Source organism: Typopeltis vanoorti, chromosome 19 (genome assembly GCF_054136105.1).
Source record: "Typopeltis vanoorti isolate ZY-2024b chromosome 19, IOZ_Tvanoo_1.0, whole genome shotgun sequence".
Lineage (NCBI taxonomy): Eukaryota > Metazoa > Arthropoda > Arachnida > Uropygi > Thelyphonidae > Typopeltis > Typopeltis vanoorti.
The window spans coordinates 36,742,922-36,770,899 of NC_143567.1; the positions used below are offsets into that span (position 1 = coordinate 36,742,922).

The window sequence follows — 27,978 nt, forward strand, 5'->3', positions numbered from 1 at the left end:
AGTCTTCCTTCTAATGATTATGGAAAGAAAAACTTTACTCGGCACTGATGGTATGATAAGGGTAGAAGCAGAAAAATAGTTCAGTTACCAAATGATCACTTTTCAAGGGCACATCATCCAATTGATGATTTTGCAGTTACAGACATGACACAAACTGACATGAGAATTGAGGAAGATGAACTGGAGAAACTCAGAATATTGAAAAATGTCAATGTGAATATAGCAGTGGACCTAAATGATATGCCAGCTTACTTAATTTTTATACTTAAGATAAATATATGTAATATCAATGATTAATCTCTTAAAAGTACTCAGCAAATTCTAAAAAATTACCATAGCATTCCTCAATCATTACTGCATAACGATTTAGACCACCATGGTTTTTGGCATCTTGATCACCAAGCCTCAGAATATTTTCGAGTCCGTTGAGAGCCACTTGCACTATTTTAGCATCCATTACTGTAAGCAGTTCACATAATGGAGGAATACATCCCTGGGCCACTAAGAACCTGAAAACAACAACATATCAGCAGTTATCTCAAGTTTTTCTGAAATAGCTGGAAACTGTAACACACTAAAAACAAAACATACAGATTGATGCAGCTAAACAAGATTTACATCTGATGTTTTTAATCATTTTATTTATTTATTTTTTGCTCAAGGAAAAGAAAACAAATTAATACGTAAAAAATAAAGCAAATGAAGTTGACTGAGAAGTTAGCTTATCCACTCTCCAGCCAATATGCTACAGGTTTGAATCCTATAATGGAAATGGAATGTATGTGATTCTCTTTAGGCAGTAAATGAATTTCATTGCTGATGTGAGATCACTGCTATATTGGAGAACTAAAGTGGCTTGAAAAGGATCCATGTCTGATCTCTTGAGCAAGGTTTCTGGATCGGGTAAAAAATGAATAAAAAATACAAAAAGAAATTACAGGAAATTAATGAAAATGAAAAAAAAAAAAAATTCTCAGCTCACCACAGCAGTAATAACATACCACAGGAAAATGGGAGTCACAAAAATACTAATATTTCATCTGAAGTATCTTGAACATCTTTAGAGAACAATGGAAAAAATAATAATACATAAACATTATATTTACAAATTTCACGAACCTCTTCAGGCCCCCAGTGTGAGAGCAGAGTGATGGGCTCACACTGGCAGAGAAAATCACAATCTACCAGAAGACATTCCCCAAACATCTGTGACACGGTGGGATTTGAATCACATGCCTGTAGGTCAGAGACCAGAGCTATCCACTCCAACCAAGCTGTCCAGCAGAGCTGCATGTTCTGAAACATACAACTTGTATCCGAATGAAGAAACAACTTTATGTTAATCCATTCTGAGCTATATTAACCAACTGATCTGTCCAAAAAGAGGGGAGCAAGTAATACAATAAACAAGGAAATGTAAGCTATTGTTGATTGTCTTTAATTGGAAATTGAGTATGGTTTGATTGGAAATATGAATCGTGCTGTCTCAACATGAGATCAGTTAACTTACTCCTCCCCACTGATAGGATTTGGGCTCAGACTTTTCAAATGAAAGGCAAATTCTCCAAATGTGCTGTACAGGCACCACTGGAGATAGAGAAAGAAGCAAGTTTGAACACATCAGTACATATAGCAATTAAACTTAAAAGAAGTTGAGAATTTGGAAGTATGCTGAGTTAGTAGAGGTCAGTAATATGAAAGTGACTGGTTTCTATTAACTCAGTTATAACTCATATTCTACTGTTATTTGTATTCTATTTGAATATGACTAAAATACTCTGGTTGAAATGTTACAGATTACTACTGATGTTTAATATATCTTTTAAGAGTCCAAACTAGCTGGGAGGAGACCAACCTATAACGAATACAAAGAATTCACCGCTGCTAACATAATGGACAATTTCAGCTTCTTGTGGTATACCCTAGTATCTACTGAATACTGAATGAATGAATTAGAGAAGTTGGGCTAGAAATTTGGGATTCAGTTTAGCATTCTTTGTTACACAATCAAATGTGCAACGTGAACAAATGCCATTAAGCTGGGGAACAACATGGTTAATTGAGTCTCCCCTATTTTGCCTATTTTCACCAGGGCAAACAGTGAAATTCAGCAAATTTAAGCTCAGTATCTAATATTTCACTCAAACTCATGGAATAAAAGGTAAGCATCAACAGTGGCAAAAAGGAATTACAAAAATACCACGTCAACATAATTGGTAATAAATGGAGTGACTCTAGTATTTGATATTAAACACGAAGATATATTTCTATATATATCAGGCATTTTCAAATTGAGTGATGTGGACAAACTTCAAAATGGGAAATTGTAAAATAATTTGTATTTATGATCAGACAGAAGACTCTAGAAGTAGCAGCATTTTTCAAGTCCTTATAGAGGGCAGATGATATAAATAATAGCTAGTTCTTGTCGCAAAGTTTGTTTGCTCACATTTGGATAAATTTAGTTCAATCCTTTATCCAAGTGTGAGCAAACAAACTTTGCGCCTGAAAGTATCTTCAGGACTGGGGTAAGGTGGTACAACACCAGGGAAACTCCTTGCAAAGGTGGAGCAAACTAACATCACTCCTATCTCAGTATCTCCCATAATGCAAAACACATCTCCTTGCAGATATGTCTAATGTTATGCATTAAGGGAAGGGCCACTACCCAGAGTAGTTCCAACCTTTATTGAGGTCTCTTCAGTGGGAGCCAGGCCCAAGTGGAGATACCAGCCAGAAGCATTAGCAAGGTCATCTCTACCTATAGGAGTTGCCAAATGGTGTGCCACCTTTTTTTAATAAATTACTCTGGATTTAGAGAAAGATGTCTCTAAATCCAGAGTAATTTATTAAAAAGGTGGCACACCATTTGGCAACTCCTATAGGTAGAGATGACCTTGCTAATGCTTCTGGCTGGTATCTCCACTTGGGCGCCTGGCTCCCACTGAAGAGACCTCAATAAAGGTTGGAACTACTCTGGGTAGTGGCCCTTCCCTTAATGCATAACATTAGACATATCCGCAAGGAGATGTGTTTTGCATTATGGGAGATACTGAGATAGGAGTGATGTTAGTTTGCTCCATCTTTGCAAGGAGTTGCCCTGGTGTTGAACCACCTTACCCCAGTCCTGAAGATACTTTCAGGTGCAAACTTTGTTTGCTCACACTTGGATAAAGGATTAAACTAAATTTATTATTATTACAAATCTCTAATATATTGAAATATTTTGTAAAAACGTTTTTTTGGGAAAAAAGTTAATGATAATTACCTGCTGAATTTCTAATCAGGACAGACTTCTCATCTAACACCATGTTTCAACATTTATATATTCATCATACATATAATATTATAGAAAAACTAAGTGTGAAAATGCAGTTTACAGACCCAGTAGCAAAATCTAAAGAAAACATTGACTGACTCATTGAAGCAAGGTAGGCATATGTGAAGTTGTATGCAAGGAGAGAAAAATCAAAACTTTATGATAGACTTGAGAAATTAAAAAGGGCAGTTCTAGAAAAGAAGAAATCATATCAGAAGTTCCTACAGAGAAATATAAGAAAGGCGAGTTATATGTAAAAGTAGTTAAATAAAAGCTATAGAAAGCTTTGGGTTGTCTTGGATTTGGGGCCAAAGCAACTAAGGCTATGAGGCAAGTGTACTATGTTTGTAAGGCATGGGTGTTCTTATGACCAGTTTGCCTGTTTTATAAAAAAAGAGTTTCTGGGAGGAAAACCTTTCTATCTCCATGTGAGGTGGAAGGGTTTTTCCTTCCATACTTACATTCAGCTGAAAAGCCTTTATAAAGATTCTTTGCATTTGGACAAGATTCAAATTCAGATCTTTGCAACCAAAGGGCATCGCTGATACCAACAGTGCTATGGAGGCTCTTAGAAAATTTTGGGAAGAATAAAGAAGATAAACATCCTGGAGTAGATGATCTAGAAATAGAGAAATAAAGCTGAACATAAAAATTATAAAGGGAATTCTCTTCTCAGTTTTCATGTAAGATTTATGCAAGTGACTGAGAAGAGCAAATTGAGTTCAGTCTAAATAGGGTCTTGACTCGATTTTTTCACTTTAAGGTGAACAGTTAAGAAACCATGCACATGATGCTATACAGAGAACAACCAGTTTCCTTGGAATAACATGGCAACAAAAATGTCTCTCTCTCTCTCTCTCTCTCACACACACACACACACACACACACACACACACACACACACTACTAGTTGGTCTCTCTCTTCCCCCTTAAGGCACAACCTGTCAGAGTATGTTGGTAGAAGGATTATACACCAGATCCAGGAAGGCTCCTGACTTCTGACAGGTTTGCGCCTGTGTACTATCTAGCAGTAGGCCTGTGGCCATTTTACTGTATCCTCAAAATAGAGTTTGATCTGTAAGTATGCTTGAATGCCCTTGAAAGGTATAACTTATGCTGCATGAGAAAACAGGGGAACATATTGGAGATCAAGCATGACATTCACCACTTCAGGCTTTCTCTAATCAGTCCTTCACATGCATTAAAATGTTCATCAAGAGAGCATAGCTACACTGTATGTTTGTGTGTAGTGGTGTATTGAGTGCTTTGTTTTCTGTCTCATTCAGCTGTTTGTATATTTTTCCATTCCAAGAGAAATAACCCGAGTGTGTGGTGAATTTGAATGATTCAAATTGTTAGGGGGAAATGGTTTAATAAGGTCACTGGTTCTGCTGGTAATTAAAGAAGTAATATCGAAACTGATTATGATGTGTGATTCTTTCTTTTTTTTTATATATATATTAAAGTTTTGAAGGAGTAGAATTTTTAATGAAGTTGGAGAGTTGTCCGTGAGAGGGGATAGCTATTTTTTTTTTTAACTCTCTAAGTTTGTAGGTGGGGCTATCTATGCTATCAACTATAGGATGAAGGGATACTGAGTTTGTAAATCTTTGGCACTTCATATATCTAGTGTGGTGTAATAGTAAGATTCTCATTTTTTGGTAATATCTTTGGGTCAAAATGCGATTTTTTGAAAATTATTTCGCATTTTTTTTTCTCACTTTTCCTTTTAAGACTTAGCAGGATCTTCAACTATAACCTGATAAACAGGAGTCTTTTAGATTTTTCTTATATTTTGTATGATGCTTTATAACAGTTGCATTATCCTTACCTGCTTTGGTTATCATATATTTTTTTATTATTGGGGAAGTTTTTTTAATGCTGCTATTTCTTTTGGTGGAATGTTGCTTGCAGAATTCATGTTCAACACTTGTCATGAACTTGGGAGTGGTGAAAAAATTATGATCTCAAATGAGGGTGCTGCCTGTTTTTTTTCCCTGTTCAGAGGATGTGAAGATAAATTATGAGATCTTGTTATTGTGGAGGGTGAAACATTTTCTACCATTAGAGAGACTCACATTCGTATATATGATGGTTTTGGATTTGTTCAAATTCCTTGATTATTGCACTTTCAGGGATGTAAAGGACAGATAACATCTGGTGTTGTTTGTAATATAAAGCATTGCTATGAATAATCATATATGCCTTTCATTATATAAAATTATAAATTATTGTCACTTAATGCTTTTTTTTTTTTTTTTTGCTTCTGTGACTTTCAAGGAATGTAGTGAAAGTATGAATATGAACTGACATATATCTTCAAGGGGTATACAGGATATGATAGTACTACAAGGAAAAACTAACATCATTATTAACTTCCTATCTACAATTTTCCTCCAAATCAATCTGTTACCTGTCAAGATTCCAATATTATCAGATCTTATATTCCTATCTACTAATGCACTTCTTACTGTATTATCATCAAATTCCTGCCATGTACCCTCAAAGGGTGTACAGGATATGATAGTACTACATGAAAAATTTACATCATTACTAACTTCCTATCTACAATTTTCCTCCAAATCAGTCTGTTACTTGTCAAGACTCCAACATTATCAGATCTTATATTTCTATCGTCTAAGTCACTTTGTACCGTATCAATCCACCTATATCTTGGTCTTCCTCTGGGTCGTTTTCCTGCCAACCTGGCAGGGAACACCTGTTTTGCTAATCTTTCCTTGCCCATTCTGTTTAAGTGACTATACCACTCAAGATTAGCTCTGCTAATGCATTCCTGGATGCTGACAATGTCAAGTTCTTTCCTAATATAATCGTTTTTAATATGATATTGCCATTGATGCCCATCTGTTCACGCCTCTAATCTTTCTCAGGACTCTCATATCTGCGGTCTCTAGTCTTTGGTCAAGTGTTTTACTTCTCACCCATCTCTCAGATCCATAAGTTAAAACTGGTTTGAACACTGTCTTATATACAGCTAATTTAATGTTCTGACTAATTTCTCTTATTCCATATGAATTTATTCAACTGACTTCCTACCATACCAGCTTTGTTGATTCTGTTGTCTATTTCTATATTTAATTTACCATCTTAACTAAAAATCGTGCCTAAGTAGCTGAAATGTTTTACTTGTTCCACAGGTTCACCATTCACAACACAGTTGACATTTTCAACAAATCTGCCTATTTTCATTGTCTTCATCTTTTTGTTGCTGACCTCCATACCATATCTATTACAACAGATATTCAATTTAGTCAGAGAATGTTGCAAACTTGGAGCAGATTTATTTAGAAGTAAAACATCTTCCATAAAGCAAAGAGCTGACATTAACATCACCAATTTTGATATCATGTTTAATACCACTTTCATTCATAATGTGATCCATATAGATAATGAATAACAGAGGGGATAATGTACATCCTTTTCTCACACCATATTTAACATTAAACCATTTTCCTGTACTTCCTTCAATTCTAACTGCTGACTTACAACTCAAAGACTAAGTATTGCTTGATATAATGCCCCATCGACACCATATAACTAGCGTACTGAATAGTTTCTCTCTTGGCACCTTGTCATATGCCTTTTCCAAATCGACAAAACTTAAATATAGATCTTTGTTATGTTATTATTATTACAGGCAACTCCAAGGAGTCGATAGACTCATCGAGAGGGGGGGGCTCTAACATCATGTCAAGAACAACTATTCGATATTCACACAGTATCTATCATACCTCGCCTTGAACTCATTCACAGCCATGGCACCCACAACAGACTCTGGCAGCTTATTCCACTCATTCACCACTCTCCAAGTAAAAAACCTAGCTCTAACACCCTTGCTAACCACACTCTTGCCCAGCTTCCATGTATGGCCCCTAGTCCCCCACCACCACCATCAGTCCTATTCTCGAAAATATCTTCCGAATTAATCTTATAGAAACATTTCAGTAATTTGAATGTCTCAATCATATCACCCCTTTACCGCCTATCAGCCAATTTTGGCAACCCACAAATCTTCAACCTGTTCTCATAAGGTTCATTCCATAGACCTGCTATCATCTTGGTCACTCGTCTCTGGATCCTCTCCACCTCTTCCCCATCAAGAAGAAACCCCTGCTTCCATATCTGGGCACAGTAGTCTAGATGGGGTCTTATCAAGGCTCGATACAGAGGAACAATAACCTGTTTGTCTCTGCTTGTTAAAATATTTTTCAGCAACCAAGTGATTTGATGAGCTGATTTAGCCACTTTTGCAATGTGCCCCCTAAACTTCAACTCCCTATCCACCAACACTCACAAATTCCTGGCCTCATCAATCTCCTGGCGTACGGCTCTATAAATGTGATATACTGCTGCTAATCTTTTCACACCAAATGCATAACCTTACACTTTGCCACATTAAATGGACATCTATTCTCCTCAGCTCAGTCCTCCAAACTATCCAAAACATACTGCAAAATTCTGACATCCTGTGCACTCACTATTGCTCTACCCAACTTTGCATCATCAGCAAACAAATGAACACTATTGTTAATGAACAAATTGAACAGTAGTGGTCCAGGAACAGAACCCTGTGGCACACCACTAGTCACAGGTCGTCTATTGGACTCTACTCCTGAAAAAACCACTCTCTGATATCTCTCCATCAACCACCATCCTATCCATCTCACCAACCCAATATCCATCCCCATATGCTGCAGTTTACTGATTAGAATTCCATGTGGTATGCTGTCAAAGGCCTTAGAAAGGTCCAATAGAATCACTCTAAATCCATTACCATTATCCAGTTCAGTTGTCACTGTGTTATAAAATGTGAGCAAGTTACTGAGGCATAATCTACCCTTCACAAAACCATGCTGTCCCCCATACAGTATCCCATTTTCATCTATCCAATCCTGTATTTTCCTGTTGACTATTTACTCCAAGACCTTGACAACAATTCCTGATATGCTGATCGGTTGGTAATGGAACCTCCTTTATGCAGTGGAACCATTTTCCCCTCTTTCCACTCCAACCCCTCAGGACTAACCCAGACCAGATACTCAGATTGAACAATATGGTCAAGGGCACTGACAATTGTTTAGCCGCTTCACTTAAGACCCGTGCTGTTATACCATACAATTCCACAGATGTATTCACATTAAGGTTTTGTAATAGACTATTCACCTCCACTTCATTCACCACAATTCTGATATATGCTATTGGTTCATTCATTCCTGCAATGTCACCACCTGGATGATATACTCTTGCAAAGTCTCCCTCAGTAATTCCACTACATCAACTGATTCAGTTACCTCCCTACCATCGGCATTCTTTAAAATCATTCTGCCATATACATTTTTTCTTTTACCTGCAACATATCGAAATTTGGGATTCTCTTTAGCCTGCATGGCTAATGTTCTATCATAATACACTCATTACCCATCTGGCCTGTGCTTTATACCGTTCATGTGCCTGCCATCACCTTTCTCCTTAAATTCCCTCCACAGTTGTTTCTTTTTTTTTCAGCTCAACCATGTCCTGAGCAAAAATCCAACAGATATTTGCCGGCCTGGTTGGCCAAGTGGTTGGTGTATCCGCTCTCCAGCCAAGGCTGCAGGTTTGAATCCTGCCGTGGGCATGGATGGTTGTGATTGTCTGTAAAAATAGTGGTGGTAGTTGGCTGTAGGTGGCGCTGGTGCACGTGATGAAGGTAGTTGCGGTTAGTAGAATGTTGAAGACAGAGAGCTGAAGAGCAGGTGTCCTCCCTCGATGAGTCTTTGGACTCCCTGGAGGTGTTATATGATGATAATAATACTAATAATTATTATTAGCTTTGCTCTTTTCTCCAAATTTTCCCAAAATATTTTTGTATGTCTGACAATCATTTCCTGCTCTGCTATTTAGATCCCCAACAAGGACCAACTTATCATTTTTCATTGTGTCAGTTGCTTTTTCTAAAGCCCCAAAAATTCCTCCACTTCTACCTTAGTAGAACCTTCTGTGGGACCATAGCCACAAACAAGTCTCATTGTCCAGTTCCCTATTCTCATATTTGCCCACATTACTCTACTTGAGGCTGCCTGCCATTCAAAAAGATTAGCCTCGTATTTTGTGTTGAACACTATGGCTACTCCTTCTTTTTCTTGATTGTCATTGCCTGAATATAACATTTTGCATGTATTGCTCAGAAAGATCTCACCAGTTTTTGTCTTTTTTTCTTTCAGACACCCCTATTATGTCGATCTGGTACTTATCTAATTCCCCAGCTAGCTCCATTTCTTTACCGTTCAGGCTTCTTATGTTGATAGTACTGATCTTTAACTCTGGTGATGTTGAATTGGGGTGTTTTTAGATTTGTTCCAGTAGCTGACTTTTCGCTGTTTGTCCTGGTTCCCTGGCGAAAACAGCGGGGGGGGGGGCTTGTTTAACCTAGCAACACCCCAGCCGGCATGTAATTTTGTCATGTTGTACCATCATTTTGTATTTTGGTTTAAGCCAATAAGAATACAATTGGTTCGGCTAAATTCCAAATTGCCAGCCCATCCTCATTCGTTCAGCATCCACAGGTAGATACCCAACAGGGTAAACCACGAGAAGGGGAGGATTGGACATTAGGTCAGAAGCCCTGGTCGGTTCTCCGCATTCCTTTAAAGGCTATGTGGAGGTCTCCTCTCAGTTATACAGCTTTGACCCTTAAGCACCCCTTTTTCCAACTGTATCAATCCTCTTATATCTTGTTCTTCCTCTGGATCTTTTTGCTGCCAACCTCGCAGAGAATACTTGTTTTGTTAATATTTCCTCTCCTATTCTGTTAAGTGACCATGCTCTTCTAACGCATTCCTGGATGCAGAGAATGTTAAGTTCTTTCCTAATATCCTCCTTTTTAATATGATATTGCCAGTGATGCCATCTGTTCACATCCCCAATCTTTCTCAGACTCTCATATCTGTGGTCTCTAGTCTTTGGCCAAGTGTTTTATTTCTAACCCAGCTCTCGGATCCATAGGTTAAAATGTGTTTGAACACTGTCTTGTACACAGCTAATTTAGTGTTTTTGACTAATTTCTCTCTTATTCCACATAAATTTATTCGGTTTACTTCCTACCATACCAGCTACAATAACATGTTGATTCTGTTGTCTATTTCATTAATTGATTTACCACCTTCGTTAAAAATCATGCCTAAGTAGCTGAAATGTTTTAATTGTTCTATAGGTTCTACATTCACAATGCAGTTGATAGTTTTCAATACTTCTGTCTATTTTCATTGACTTGGTCTTGTTATTGCTAACCTTCATACCATATCTATTACAACAATTATGCGATTTATTAAGAATATCATCCAATATATCAAATATTGCAGACTTGTAGTGGATGTTTAAGTGACCATACCACCTGAGATTAGTTCTGCTAACACATTCCTAACATACTGAGCTCTTTGCTTTAGAAGTATAACATCATCAGCATAAAGCAAAGATTAACATCAACAATTTTAATATCAGGTTTAATACCACTCTCCTTCATAATGTGATCCATATAGATAATGAATAACAGAAAGGATAATATACACCTTTGTCTGACATCAGATTTAACATTAAACCATCTTCCTCTACTTCCATCAATTCTAAATGCTGACTTAAAACTTGAATAAAACACTAAGTATTGCTTGATATAATGCCTCATTGATGCCATACAACTTCAATTTTTTGAATAGCTTCTCTCTTGGCACCTTGTCATATGCCTTTTCCAGATCAACAAAACTTAAATATAGATCTTTGTTATATTCCCATAATTTCTCAACTATTTGTCGTAAAGTGAAGATCTGATCATGACAGCCTGTATTTGGCCTGACTCCAGCTTGTTCTTCACCAAGCTTTTTTTCCATGATCCCTCTCAACCGTTTCTCAAGTATACTTGCATAAATCTTACCAGGAACACTCAATAGGAAAATACCTCTGTAATTCTCACATTCAGTTTTATTTCCCTTTTTATATATGGGTACTATGAGAGCTCTACTCCAATCATTGGGAATTCGTCCCTCTGTCCAGTCCTTCTGAACTATGCAGTGCAGACTCTGTAAGACTTTTAAACCTCCATACTTGAGCATTTTTGGTTGATCATCGTCTAATCCTGCTGCCTTTCTATATTTCTGGCTTTTGATGGCTTTTTCTACTTCAAGTATGGATATGTATTCCTGATTGCATGCCTGTTGAGTTTTTTTTACTACTATACTGTCACTGATTGTTTCATTTAACAATTTTTCGAATTAATTACTCCATACATCAAGGATAGCTTTTTCACCAGGTTTCATGTCACCTTTATCATCTCTAATGCACTTACCTCATTTTCTGAGCTTTTTCAACAGCCTCCAGAATATTTTGGCACCTTCTTGATATTTATTTTCTATGTTCTTACCAAAGTTTTCCCATGACTTTTGTTTAGCTAGTTTCACAAAGTGTTTAGCTCTATTACATTTGTCTCTGGATTCTCTAAGAGTACAAACTGACTTATTTGCCAGGAACTTTTTATGTGCTTTCTTCTTTTCCTTCACTGCCTCTTTAACTTCCTGTGTGCACCATGGAGTGCTGATTTTTCTATCCTTGCAGACAACCTCACCACATGCCTCTCTAGCTGAATCAATCAATGTTTTCTTCTGGATTTGCCACTGAACCTCTGAGGTTTGGTTCCTGTTCTCAAACTCTCATTTTTCTTGAACAATATATGTATTTTAGTCAACAGTTCACATCTGAGAGCTGCTCAACTTTTATTTGCTTTAAAACTTTCTTACATGTTCTTCTTTTCAATATGAAATTCAATTTTATCCTGCTCAATACTAAATAACTGTTCAATTTCAAATCCTCTGCACACTCCAGTGTCCTGCACCAGTGAGAAAACATCACTATCAACAATAACATAGTCAATGAGACTTCTAATTCCTTGCCTCTTCTCTCCATGTAAATGTGTGCACATTTTTATGTAACATTGTGTTAATAATAACCAGTCCATGTCTTGAGCAGAAATCCAACAAGTATTTGCCATTATTATTAGCTTTGCTCTTTTCTCCAAAATTTCACAAAATATTTTTGTATGTCTGACAATCATTTCCTACTCTGCTATTACGATCCCCAACAAGGACCAACTTTTCCATTTTCATTGTGACAGTTACTTTCTCTAAAGCCTCAAAAAATTTCTCCACGTCTACCATAATAGAGCCTTCTGTGGGACCTATGGTCCCACAGAAGGCTCTACTCTATAGCTACACTTTCTTTTAACTGATTGTCATTGCCTAAATACAGCATTTTGTATTTATTGCTCAGAAATATATCACCAGATTTTTTCTTTTTTTGTTTCAGTCACCCCTATTATGTCGATCTGGTACTTATCTAATTCAGCAGCTAGCTCTATTTCTTTGCCATTCAGGATTCTAATGTTGATAGTACCAATCTTGAACTCTGGTGATGTTTAATTGGGGTGTGTTTCAGGATTTGTTCCAGTAGATGACTTTTTGCTGTTCACCCTGGGGATAACAACAGGGACCTTGCAAAACCAGCGACGCCCCAGCCGGCATGAAATTCTATCAATCTGTACCATAAATTTGTATTTTGGTTTTTTTGGTTTAAATCAATAATAATAGAATTTGGTCAGCTAAATCAAAAATTGCCAGCCCATTCTTGTTCATTCAGTATCCAGGTTTCATTCAGTATTCAGTAACCTTACAGGGTGCACCATGATTAGGTGAGGATTGGACATTAGGTCAGAAACCTGGTCGGTTCTCCACATTGCTTTAAAGGCTATATGGAGGTCTCCTCTCAGTTATACAGCTTTGATCTATAAGTCCCCCCCCCCAAGTATAGTTAGTATATGTATGAATTTATACTATGTCAGGGAATATACTGCAACAACAATTCAATCTAACAGTGTTACCACCTGAACTGAGATGCCACTGAATCTTCACATTTTAGTTTATGACTGTAAAATAACCACTTTTGTTATGTGTGTAGCTTATTTATAAGCAATGAGCAGTAACACAATACAATATCACTTATATTGTATAGACTTACATACTTTTGTTATTGAAAGTTTTTCCATTTGGTTATACTATAAATTAAAGATGCCAAGAAATTATATTCTTGGTTTAATCCTTGATCCAAGTGTTATCATATCACTTAGTTACTTCATGCAAACAAAGTTTGTGCATGAAGTAACTAAGTGATATGAAGTCGTCATTAGCTTCTATATACAAATTACCCAGTTATGAAGCTACTTCACATGCAAACTTTGTTTGCTTACACTTGGATAAAGGATTAAACCAAGAATATAATTTATTGATATCTTTCATTTATAGTATAACCAAGTCAAAAAATTTTCAACATCTAACTAATCCAGAGTATTTTAGTAATAAAGTGTGACATCTTTTGGCTACTTGTATATGGAAATATGACTTCTGCATTACTTCAATCTTGGTAACATAACACTTCTGATCTTTCCCATAATGCATAGCATTTACATGTCCATAAGGATATGAGCTGTACATTATGGAATACTAAGGCAAGTGATATAAAGTCATTAGCCTCTATATACGAGTTGCTCAATTGTAAAGTTACTTCCCATGTAAACTTTATCCAAGTGTAAGCAAACTTTTTTGTTTGCTTACACTTGGATAAAGGATTAAACCAAGAATATAATTTCTTGGCATCTTTAATTTATACTTTCGTTACTTTGAGTTCCCCATTACTGTTGCATTGATATTAATTTGACTTGGAGTCAGGAGAAGGCTGACTTAAGACTTATGGTACCAACAATTTCAAGAGAACAAAAGATCATATAACAAAGTGCTGATTCTTTTTAACTTTATTTTATGACTTTTTAAAAAAAAAAAAACTTATAAGTATTATAGAACTTTTATTATTCATTGCACACAAGAAATTAATCAAACCAACTACTTTCACAAGCACCTATGTGAGCTTCATCATGGCTTTTTATGAAAAAAATGAAGACAGCAACTGATGTTATGTCAGTATAATATACAATAGATCAGTTGGCTTTTCTTCTCAAAACCCAGTGATCTATTTTTAAGACTAAAAGTTATTTAAAATAATATAGAAAAATAAGAAATTTGAGATATCAAATAATTTCTTGAAATCAAATACAGCAATTGCATAGCAACGGTGCACTGTTCAAAACCTTGCATAGCACAGCATTAAACAGTGCAGGTTTTGTTATATCATAGTTTATAATGTTTAACAATTAAAAATTCTTTTGACAGTGGAATGTTACTGTACTACTTTACTGACTACTAAAACAGTACCATAGTGATTTAGCATACTGTAGTAACAGCTGTATCAAATGCAAGCTTTATTATTCTTTCAGCTTTGGTGCAGCCAAATTGTGCATGCTCCACAATTTTTTTTTTTTTTATATTACATACAAGGAGGGGAGGGAGCAAAGAGTTCCGATAAACACTGAACAAAAATGATATTAAAGCAACTGATATACTACAAGAAAGAGCATATCTTAAAACCCTTTAACCCCTCCCCCCCACACACAGGTTTCAAATTGTAATAATTTGTTCTTTTTCTTTTAGGATACATAAGAAGACATGTCAGAGATGTTGAAGAAATTTGAAGACACAGAGGTGTGGGCCATCATCAAGTTTTTTTGTGCTGCAAAAAACTCTTTTTACTCTAAATGTAAAAGTTATAAGTAAATAACTACTTTACCTAATTTGCTCAGGAGAACCTCCAGAAGTTGCATTAGTAATAGCCCAGGCAGCTTCTTTCCGAGTTTTGAATTCTCCTTTGCCCAAAATATCAATCAAAATGGGAAAGATGTTGGCATCAATCACAGCCTAATAAAACAACCAATACTTAATAAAGGTTCCTAGATAATAAACAAATAAATAATCAAAATAATAATAAATAAAGTAAAATAATCAATTCAATTAATAAGCAATTCATCACGGTATACACGAGGATGATCTGAAAAGTTCTCGGCCTACCAATGAAAAAATAAATTTATAATTTCAAAATTATTTTTCAACATAATCTCCTTAAGACTAATACGTTTATTCCAGCGATACTCTGGCATCATTATCCCATCCCTGTAGTGGTTCTCAGTAAGATCTGCAAAATACCGCTCTGCAGCTGCAATCACCTCTTGATTCAAAGAAAAACACTGACCAGTGAGGAAGAGTTTTAGTTTAGGGAAGAGATAGAAGTCAGGGGGAGCCAAATCTGGGGAATAGGATGGATGTTCCAACAATTCATAGTGCAGATCCTTTAATTTTCCCATTGCCAAAACAATTTGGTGGGCAGGTGCATTATCCTGATGAAAGATGATTTTTTTTCTCCTGCAAACCAGGGCTTTTCTCTCTTATTTTTTCATCTAGTCTGGTTAAAAGATTGGAATAATATTCCCCAGTTATTGTTTTACACTTTTCAAGATAATTAATAAACAAAATGCCTTTAGCATCCCAAAACACCAATGCCATGACCTTTCCTGGTGATGGAACCGACTTCATCTTCTTTGGTGCTGAACAAATGGCTTCTGTCCACTGTTTTGATGTGGTTTGGATTCTGGTGTGTAATGGCAAATCCAAGTCTCACCCATAGTAATAAATCGATGCACAAAATCGATTTTATTCTTGTTAAAACATTCCAAGCACTGTTCAGAGATTTTCATGCGAGTGCATTTTAGATATGCTGTGAGCAAGCACAGCACCCATCTTATGCAAAGCTTTTCATTTGCAATTCTTCATGCAAAATATATACACGCTCTTTTGAAATGTCTATAGACTCAGCAATTTCATGCACTCTCCAGTCATCCAATACATATTGTGCACTTGATCAATGATTTGTGGTGTTGTTACACTTTTTGGACGTCCAATGCACGTGGATCATCTTCAAGGCTGGTACAGACACATTTAAACTTGGCAGCCCATTTCTTAACTGTCGAAAATGAAGGAGAAGACTGCCCATAAACTTTTATGAACTTCGAATGAATTTGTTTTGGTGTTAAACCTTTTTATAAATGCATGATACTCAATTTTATCCATTTCAAGGGATAAAGACAACTTTTGCTTCAGACAGCTGTATAAAACAAATTACTTGATGAAATGACTTGCAATTTCACACGAATGCTTATCATAGATGTACCAACTTTAAAAAAAAAAAAACTTGCCGATAGAGTTGCCATCAATGGTTGAGGCCGAGAACTTTTCAGACCACCATTGTATACTCTGTATGTTGGAGGTATGCATGTAATATGCAGGATGGCTTATAACATCAGTACAAATGTTAATGGATGGGAACAGTTAAGTTCATGCAAAACACAGCACTACTTTGCTGTGTTTTACACAAACTTTACTTTTTCCATCCATCAGCAATAAGTTATAAATTAAATCAAACAAAATGAATAAATTCATACAAAATGAATTACTTTTCATAAGTAAAACACTAGTTATAAAGAGATAAAAAAAAAGTTCTTAGTGAAGTGAGAAGTGCTACACTAGATAATACTAGTTATCTGTAAATGACAATCTTATTTGTCGAAATGAAAAAACTTTTAGTAGTGTAGTTGAAGAGCAAACTACTTGGTGGATTCCCTTAGGCAAAGCTTTTTTTCTTTGCATATCTGACATAAATGCTTTATTCACATCATTTAGCATATATATGTTAAATATATATAATATATATATATATATATATATATATCATCATCAAATCCCTGCCATGTATACCCTCAAGAGGTGTACAGGATATGATAGTATGACATGAAAAATTTACATCATTACTAACTTCCTACCTACAATTTTCCTCCAGATCAGTCTGTTACTTGTCAAGACTCCAACATTATCAGATCTTATATTTCTGTCGTCTCTAAGGCACTTTGTACCGTACCAATCCACCTATATCATGGTCTTCCTCTGGGTCATTTTCCTGCCAACCTGGCAGAGAATACTTGTTTTGCCAATCTTTCCTCGCCCATTCTGTTTAAATGACCATACTTGGATTCTTGGATGCCGACAATGTCAAGTTCTTTCCTAATATCTTTGTTTTTAATATGATATTGCCATTGATGCCATCTGTTCATGCCTCTAATCTTTCTCAGGATTCTCATATCTGTGATCTCTAGTCTTTGGTCAAGTGTTTTACTTCTGACCCAGCTCTCAGATCCATAAGTTAAAACTGGTTTGAACACTGTCTTATATACAGCTAATTTAGTGTTCTGACTAATTTCTCTCTTATTCCATATGAATTTATTCAATTGACTTCGTACTATACCAGTTTTATTGATTCTGTTGTCTATTTTCACATTTAATTTACCATCATCACCAAAAATCGTCCCTAAGTACCTGAAATGTTTTACTTGTTCCACAGGTTCTCCATTTATAATGCAGTTGACATTTTCAAAGATTCTGACTATTTTCATTGTCTTTTTATTGCTGACCTTCATACCATATCTATTACAACAGTTATTCAATTTAGTCAAGGCATCTTGTAGACTCGTAGTGGATTTATTGATAAGTATAACATCGTCTGTATAAAGCAAAGAGCTGACATTAACACATCCAATTTTGATATCATGTTTAATGGCACTTTCCTTCATAATATGATCCATATAGATAATGAATAACAGAGGGGATACTGTACATCCTTGTTGAAGGTGGAATGTTAAATTCACCAGATTTAACATTCAACCATCATCCTCTACTTCCTTCAATTCTAACTGCTGACTTGCAACTCAAATAAAGACTAAATATTGCTTGATATAATGCCCCATTGACACCATATAACTGTAGCGTATTGAATAGCTTTTCTCTTGGCACCTAATCATATGCCTTTTCTAGATCTACAAAATTCAAATAGAGATCTTTGTTATATTCCAATGATTTCTCCAGTATTTGTCATAAAGTGAAGATCTGATCCTGACAGCCTCTATTTGGCCTGAATCCAGCTTGTTCTTCACCAAGCTTTTCTTCTACAATTCTTCTCAACCGTTTCTCAAGTATACTAGCATATATCTTACCAGGTACACTCAGTAAGGAAATACCTCTGTAATTCTCACATTCAGTTTTATTTCTCTTTTTATATATGGGTACTAAGAGAGCTCTACTCCAATCATCGGGAATTCGTCCCTCCGTCCAGGCCTTCTGAACTATGCAGTGCAGCCACTGCAAGACTTTTATACCACCATACTTCAGCATTTGTGGTTGAATATCATCTACTCCTGCTGCCTTTCACACATTTTAAGCCTTTGATGGTTTTTTCTACTTCAAGTATGGATATGTATTCCTGACTGTATGCCTGTTGAGTTTTTTTACCACTGTGCTATCACTGCTTGTTTCACTTAGAAATTTCTCGAAGTAATTACTCCATACTTCAAGGATATCTTTTTCTCCCGTTTTCATGTCACCTTTATCATCTCTAACTCTTTTTACAGTACTCTTTCCTCCATTTCTAAGCTTCTTCAACAACCTCCAAAATATTTTCCACCTTCTTGATATTTATTTTCTATTTTCTTGCAAAAGTCCTCCCATGACTTTTGTTTAGCTAGTTTTACACAGTGTTTAGCTTTCTTACATTTCTCTCTGTATTCTCTAAGAGCACAAGCTGACTTATTTGCCAGGAACTTTTGATATGCTTTCTTCTTTTCCTTCACTGCCTCATTAACTTCTTATGTCCACCACAGAGGTGTGATTTTTCTATCCTTGCAGACAACCACACCACATGCCTCTCTGATTGAATCAATCAAGGATTTTGTATTTTAGTCTACAGTTCACATCAGAGAGCTGCTCAACTTTTATTCGCTTTAAAACTTTCTTACATGTTATTCTTTTCAATATGAAATTCAATTTTATCCTGCTCAAGACTAAATAGTGATCACTTCCAATTTCAAATCCTCTGTACACTCTGGTGTCCTGCACCAGGGAGAAAACATTACTATCAACAATAACATAATCAATGAGACTTTTCTTATTCCTTGTCTTCTCTTGTCTCCATGTGAATTTGTGCACATTTTTATGTTGGAACATGGTGTTAGTAATAACCAGTCCATGTCCTGAGCAGAAATCCAACAGATATTTGTCATTATTATTAGCTTTGCTCTTTTCTCCAAATTTTCCCAAAATATTTTTGTATGTCTGACAATCATTTCCTACTCTGCTATTTAGATCCTCAACAAGGACCAACTTTTCCTTTTTCATTGTGCCAGTTGCTTTTTCTAAAGCATCAAAAATTTCTCCACTTCTACCTTAGTGGAACCTTCTGTGGGACCATAGGCACAAATAAGCCTCATTTTCCAATTCCCCATTCTGATATTTGCCCATATCACTCTACTTGACTGCCTGCCATTCAAGAAGATTAGCCTGGTATTTAGTGTTGAATACAATGGCTACTCCTCCTTTTCCTTGATTGTCATTGGCTGACTATAACATTTTGTATTTAAGGCTCAGAAAGATCTCACCAGTTTTTGTCTTTTTTGTTTCAGTCACCCCTATTATGTCGATCTGATACTCATTTAATTCCTCAGCTAGCTCCATTTCTTTGCCATTCAGGCTTCTTTTGTTGATAGTACCGATCTTTAACTCTGGTGATGTTGAGTTGGGGTGTTTTTTCAGATTTGTTCCAGTAGCTGATACATATATATATATATATAAATCTCTGTATTTCTTAAAACTTAGTATTTCTTAGCCTGGCTCCCACTGATGAGACCTCAATAAATGTCGAAACCGGTCTGGGTATTGGCCTCTTGCCTTTAATACATAACATCATACATCTCCTCCAGGAGATGTGCTTTGCATTAAGGGTAAATATTAAGAATAGTGATCAGAGCTTATTCTATACCTTTACCACGAGTTGCCTTGGTCTTGCACTATGTACAGGATCAGCTAGACTTGCAACACTTGCAAGCTTGACTGACTTGTCTGTTTGCTTACTTGGGAAATGGAGTAAATAAAACCAGGTTTATATTTAAAATAACTTGGTATCTTTAACATATATTATACCCATTATACCCAAGGAAAAAAAATTTCTACATATATATATATATATATATATATATATATATATATATATTAGGATAACCAAGCAATTTTATATGCTTGGTCATTTTAGCTCCTAATCCCAAGTATGCAAACAATTAAGTTTGCGCCTGAAACAAAGTTCAAGTCTAAAGATGGTACAACACCAGGGCAACTCATTGTAAAGGTGGTTAAAGCTTTGATCACTATTCTTAGTATTTTCCCATAATGTAAAGCACATCTCACTAGAAGATGTATACTGCAATGCATTATGGGTGGGGTCACTACCCAGACCGGTTTCGACCTTTTTTGAGGTCTCCTCAGTGAGTAGCTAGACCCTAAATACCAAGGTTTTAGTAATACAAAGCCTTATCAACTTTACCTATATAAGTTGCAACAAGGTGTATTAAGTTTTAATAAAAATCTCTGGAGGAGATATTGATGGGAATAAATTTTTAACTTGGGTATATTGTATATTAGGATAACCAAGCAATTTTATATGCTTGGTCATTTTAGCTCCTAATCCCAAGTATGCAAACAATTAAGTTTGCGCCTGAAACAAAGTTCAAGTCTAAAGATGGTACAACACCAGGGCAACTCATTGTAAAGGTGGTTAAAGCTGGTATTTAGGGTCTAGCTACTCACTGAGGAGACCTCAAAAAAGGTCGAAACCGGTCTGGGTAGTGACCCCACCCATAATGCATTGCAGTATACATCTTCTAGTGAGATGTGCTTTACATTATGGGAAAATACTAAGAATAGTGATCAAAGCTTTAACCACCTTTACAATGAGTTGCCCTGGTGTTGTACCATCTTTAGACTTTAACTTTGTTTCAGGCGCAAACTTAATTGTTTGCATACTTGGGATTAGGAGCTAAAATGACCAAGCATATAAAATTGCTTGGTTATCCTAATATACAATATACCCAAGTTAAAAATTTATTCCCATATATATATATATATATATATATATATATATATATATATAACTATTATAATAACGGAATTAGCTCACATAAATTATTCTTTATTCATAGAATTTTCACCTGAGTATCAGAGGCATCATCAGTACAGGTACAAGGCTAATTAAACAATAACTGTTATATTCACAAAGCGCCACCTAAGTAGCTAAGGTTAAATTTCCTAAATTTAATTATTCAATTATAATAATTTAAAAAAAAAATATATATTTTTAAATTTATAAATATATATATGTGTGTATACAATTATATGTTAGGAAAGATGTGCTGCTTTATAACGTACTATCTCCCACAAGGGGGAAAGACATAGGCCATCGGATCTGTTTAGGTTAGAAGAGTGAAGTAATGTTTCACATGTTTCTTTGTATAGCAGTACCATTAGGAACCGATTGCTAAAGTACCCATAATAGACTTTTTCCATAGTATAGACAGAAGTATTCGATCCTTACTCCAAAAAACAGCTAACAGAACAAGATTTGAGTATACAAAAATTCTTTTAAACAGCAAGCCTTTGCAGCCGAACCTATCGTATGCTGGACAAAAAGCACTAAAATCACTAAAAAATAACAAGAAACTAATTATTATGAAAGCTGACAAAGGGAAGCTGTAGTCATCCAAGAGAGAAGAGAATACGAGAGAAAAAAATCATTGTTACTCCACGTCTATTCATCTTATAGGCCCTCACTTCAGACCTTACTGGTAGTCAAATAAAAAAGCATAATGCCCTTATAGAAAAAATATGGATGTGGGATGAAGATAAAAAGAAAACACTAAAGACCTCCTTCGGGCACCCACCGAGATTATATGGTCTTCCAAAAGTACATAAGTCAGGAATTCCATTAAGACCAGTCGTACACTGTATAGGTTGTTCCACTTACAAAATATCAAAATTTCCAAATTTACTCACTTCTTCAACTAGAAGAACTGCTACATATATAAAAAATTCTGTGGACATCAGAAATAAAATTTCCAATCTGTATCTAGACGATTAGGAGATTATGATTAGTCTAGATGCTGTTTCGCTATTTATGAATGTTCCGTTGGCAGACAGCATAGAATTACTACACTAAGAATTTCCTCCAGACATTGTCAAATTATTTGAATTTGTAATAAAGTCCGGTTATTTTTCCTTCAAAAATCAGTTATGCCAACAAATAGAAGGGACAGCAATGGGTAATCCAGTATCTCCTGCTACTGCCAACTACTTCATGCAGCATTTCGAACAGCGTATCTTTGACAACATTACACCAGACCTAACATTTGGTTCAGATATGTGGACAATATTTTTGCCATATGGAAGGGCACCTCAGAAGAACTACAACAGTTTCTCTCAAAAATTAATGCACTTCATCCAAGGATCCAGTTCACCTTAGAAGTAGAAGTAAATAAGCAGTTAGCCTTTCTAGACCTCTTGATTCTTCGCCAACCAGATAAGGTTATCTACAATTCAGTCTACATTAAAGAGACTCATACAGGCCAGTACATCCATGCTGAATCACATCGCCATCCCAGCCAAAAGGCAGGTACTATAAAAACACTAGTTCATAGGGCCAACTCTTTTTGTTCTTCAGAAGAACTTTTACAAAAAGAATTACAGTATATTAATTCCTCCTTCATATCCAATGGCTATAAGAAGTCCTTCATAAAAAGAGTTTTAAGTAGTCTTGCTCCAGCATCCTCTTCAAGTACAGAAGAACCTACACGTATACCTATCCCTTATGTACACGGGGTTAGTGAATGCATAGTTAAGGTGCTAAAACCACTAAATATCTGTGTGGCTTTTCGACCCATCAAAAAAATCTCCACATTCCTGATGTCTCCAAAGGACAAGCTCCCACATCTCAGCTATCCAGGTGTCTACCAGATTCCCTGCTCGTGTGGATTATCATATTTCGGACAAACAGGAAGATCTGCTCAGGTCCAGTTAGAAGAACACCAGTCGTACATCCAGTACCTTGAACCCGAACAGTCTGGAATGGCAGAACATGCCATCAACACCAGACAGAGTTAAGTGGAACAAGACAAAAGTCAGTTCCTAATGGAACGGCTATACAAAGGAACATGTGAAACATTACTTCACTCCCCTAACCTAAACAGATCTGATGGTCTACGTCTTTCCCCCTTGTGGGAGATAGTACTTTATAAAGCAATAAATCTTTCCTAACATATAATTGTATACATATATATATATATTTATATATATATAAAAAAAATAAAATAAAAAAAAGGGAAAAAAAATTTTTTTGTAAATTATTATAATTGAATAATTATTTAATAATTAAATAATTAAATTTAAATAATTAAATAAATAAATAAATAATAATAATAAAATAAATTTAGGAAATTAAACCTTAGCTACTTAGGTGGCGCTTTGTGAATATAACTGTTATTGCTTAATTAGCCTTATACTTGTACTGATGATGCCTGTGATACTCAGGTGAAAATTCTACAAATAAAGTATAATTTACGTGAGTTAATTCCGTTATTATAATAGTTAGTAATATGTCTACTCACAGCATTTCCTTACTAAAACTTATATATATATATATTATAATAGTTAGTAATACGTCTACTCACGGTATTTCCTTACCGAAACATACACACACACACACACACAGTGGTGCCTCTTACTGCGAACGTTCCAGAGTTCAACACTCGAGAACACAAGAAATTTGATTTGCAGTTTGAAAGGCATTTCTAAGTTCGAACTATAGTCCAGAAACTCAGAGTCATATAGCATTAGACAGTTTCGGCATGCCATTGGGCATTCTTCTCCCCCCACTAATTTCTCTCATTCACTTCCCCGTGCCTGCACAGTGTGTGTGTCTGTCTCAGTCCGCTGTGCATTGTCCCTTACTTTAAACAGCCTAGTCATTGTGTGATACATTTGTGTAGAGAATTTTTAACTGTTGTTGGCATTTTTTTTTTTATTGGCCATGGCATCCAAGAATGTAGAAAGAACAAAACTTAAAAGAAAAGTTGTAATATCAACAATTGAGATGAAAAAAGAAATTATCATGAAACACGAAAGCATCACACGTTTGACGGATCTGACGACGATGTTTAAAATGTCAAAGTCGACAATAAGTAGTATTCTTAAGAATAAGGAAGCAATAAAAGCAGCAAATGTGGCTAAACATGTGACAACATTGACCTCCAGGAGATCATATGTTATTGAAGAGATGGGAAAAACTCCTTTTGGTGTGGATAAACGAAGCGATTACGTGGTATTACTGAGAGAATTATTTGTGAGAAAGTCAAATATCTGCATAGTGAACTTAAGAAACGCACACCTGAGTCCAGTACTGAAAATGGGGAGTTTAAAGCTGGTTTGATAAATTCAAAAAACGAACTGGGATCCATAGTGTTGTCATGCATGGAGAGGCTGCGAGTGCCGATGTAGAAGAAGCAGACAAATTTGTAAAAACCTTTAAGAAGTACGTGGATAGCGAGGGATTTGTATCTCAACGTGTTTTTAATTGCGATGAAATAGATCTTTTTTTGGAAAAAAATTTTGCCCAAAAGGACCTATATCCTTTTGGGCAAAGAAAAGACGGCACCGGGATATAAACTTATGAAAGACAGAATTACTTTGCTGCTTTGTGGTAATGTTAGTGGAGACTGTAAAATAAAGCCTTTGCTCGTTTACCATTCTGAAAATCCACGTGTTTTTAAAAAGAACAATGTCATAAAGAGCAAATTCGGTGTTATGTGGAGGCCCAATACGAAAGCATGGGTTACAGAGTTTTTCACTGAGTGGATTTATCAAGAATTTTCTCCCCCTGTAAAAACTCATCTTACTGAAAAAAAATCTACCATTAAAAGTTCTTCTAGTGATGGAGAATGCTCCTGCTCATCCCCCAAATTTAGAGGAGGATTTAGTTGGCGAATTCAGTTTCATCAAGATAAAGTTTAATATGGTGGGAAGCAATCTGAATAAATTTATATGGAATAAGAGAGAAATCAGTCAAAACACTAAACTAGTTATATACAAGAGAGTGTTCAAATCAATTTTAACTTGTGGATCTGAGAGATGGGTTAGAAATAAAACACTTGATCAAAGATTGGAGACTATAGATATGCGAGCTCTGAGAAAGATTATGGGAGTTAACAGATTATATCAATGTCAGTATCATATTAAAAATGAGGATATTAGGAAAGAACTTGACACTATTAGCTTTTGGGAATGCAATAGCAGCGCTCATTCAAGCAGAATGGGAGAGGACAGGTAAGAAAAGCAAGTGTTCTTTGCCAGAATGATAGGAAAAAGACCAAGGTCAAGGTGAGTTGATACAGTAAGAAGTACATTAAAAGACAGAAATATATAATATTGTAGTCTTGACAGATAAGATCAATTTGGAGGAAAATTACTGATAGGAAGTTAGTAATGATTTAACTTTCTTTTGTAGTACTATAATAATATCGTGTACACCACCCACCTACATATCAGGAATTGGATGATGGTCAGTATCATAAGGCACAGTCAGGTACAGGAGAATAAATTAGGTGAGAATTCAATCGATGGGTAACATCATTAATCAGGAAAGAAAGAAAATGTAAAGGGTTTATAAGGAGAGAGGTGATCAGCAGGCTCACAAACAGCACAAAGTAAACATGGCTAAATCAAATGAGAAGAAATTAGCTGAACAAAGGAAATCCAGGAATTCTTTTATCATGCAGTAAGTAAAAGGTAGAAAATGACTATGGAAGTAGAACTTCAAATGAATGCTGATGGCAGGGAGGCAACAGAAGCAGAAAAAATTAGTTGAATTACTCAGTGATTACTTTGGAAGTGTATATTATCCAAGTAGAAATAATGCAGTGACTAATGTGAAGGAGACAATGTGAGAACACAGGTAGATAAATTAAAAGTGTTTTAGAATGTTAAGAAGTCTCAAACTGAATACATCTGTGAGATTGGATGAAATATTGTGACCATGCTCTGAAGTCCCAGCACTAGCAGTTTTAAGGGAATGAAAACAGGGCAAGACAGTACTGTTACATAAAGACTCCAAGGTAAAAGTAGCAAATTATCAGTCAATATTTTAGCAGTGACAGTTAAGGTACTAGAAATTTAGGAAGGGCAAAATTCAGAAATGGGTAAACAGGAATATGATCTCTATGAGGGGCAACACAGCTTTGTGGAGGGGAGGTTCCATCTTAGTAATTTTCACACTTTCTACAATAAAGTGATAGTTAAATTAGACAAGTAGATTGGCTATACCATATATTGCTGGACTTGGCAAAGATATTTGACAAGATACTGCACAAAAACCTACCACATAAGTTGGAGCAATGGGATACACGTGAAGTTAGTGATATGAACAAGAGAGTGACTGATAGACAGAAATGAGAGAATAGTATATTGTGGGAGAGAAGGTAGTTGATCAGTAGTTGCCACATGACTCTGTACTAAGATGCTATTCAATTTGTACATTAATGAGAGTGAGAAATAATTTGAAAGGGAATGCTGATAATGCTAAACTGGCAGACAGCAACACTTAATAAAGATAATGAAATCCTGCAAAATGATTTAAACATAGGTATTATTTCTGGGAAAATTCTCATGTTACTCCTCTTAAAAACTATTATTTTTATTTTTAATAAAAATAATCATAAATAATAAAAAACAACCCTCTTCCTGGTCCCCTTTTCCCATAAACCCTTTCCCTTCCTCTAAAAGAAGTTGCTATTTTCAGTCCCCTTTTTCATCTTTTTCCCACCCTACAAAAAAAGTGTTCCCCACCCTTAAAAATAATATGTATATATTATACAAAAAACCCGGGTTTTTTCAAATTAATTCTCCCACATTGCCTAAGCCCCCACCACTCCCCCTTTCAACACCATAACAGCAGAAGTATGCACGCTGCAGAAATCAGACAGGCAACAACATCCAAGAAAAGGCATGTGCGAATTATCTTCTATTATGCTACATATATTTGTCTCTAAAATACATCTGTAATGCCCTAAGAATTCTTGAGTCAATGACATTAAAACAGGGGCACTCCTAAACAAAATCAGGCAAAATAGCTGTAAAAGTAATGATTTAAACAGACTGATGTAGGCAAAAGATAATGGTTATCAGCTTAATATAGCAAAGTCTAAAGGATGAATGTTTTATATTCTATTGTGCAGGCAAGTTCAGAAGATATGTCATGAAAGTGGACAAAATAGCTCAATTACAAAATACACTGATAAGTAGAGAAAAAGAAGTTGTTAATCCCTCTTTATAAGGCTGAATAATACCACATGTAGACTATTTTGGTCACTTGGATTTCTTTGAAATGTGGAAACAGTGCCTAGTCTGTACAATGCTTCTATGAGGATATATTGAAGGTTTGTGGATTACAAAGTTCAAGTATAGGTGTAGAGAAAGGATATACTAGAAACATAATAGATTACAAAAAGGGATTTATAAAGTAGATTCTAACAAGTTTTTCAATACATGACAATGGAAAAGAACAACAGGGATTATCCCTATAGGTTAAGAGTATGGTTAGCAAGACCATGAGGACTATATTTTTTGTGTTGGGAGTAGTGAATTAACGGATGGGCTGCCAGAGGTGGTTGTGAGTGTTCTATCAGTGAACAAGGAGAGAGAGATGATGGGCACTGTGGTTAGGTAGGTCTTCAGCACGTCTCTGAGATCCATGAAGATACC

General features: G+C 35.7%; 1 protein-coding gene across 1 annotated transcript in view; it reads right to left on the reverse strand.

The window, feature by feature from the left end:
• Positions 1–301: 301 nt before the first annotated feature.
• Kap-alpha1 (karyopherin alpha1) overlaps positions 302–27,978 on the reverse strand; it is a 252,644-nt gene continuing 224,967 nt past the window's right edge. The window contains exons 11-12 of the mRNA XM_090409589.1: positions 15,038–15,165; positions 302–509 (exon numbers count right to left, since the gene is read on the reverse strand). Coding sequence (XP_090265715.1) covers positions 302–509; positions 15,038–15,165 — 336 coding nt within the window. The remainder of the gene's footprint in view (positions 510–15,037; positions 15,166–27,978) is intronic.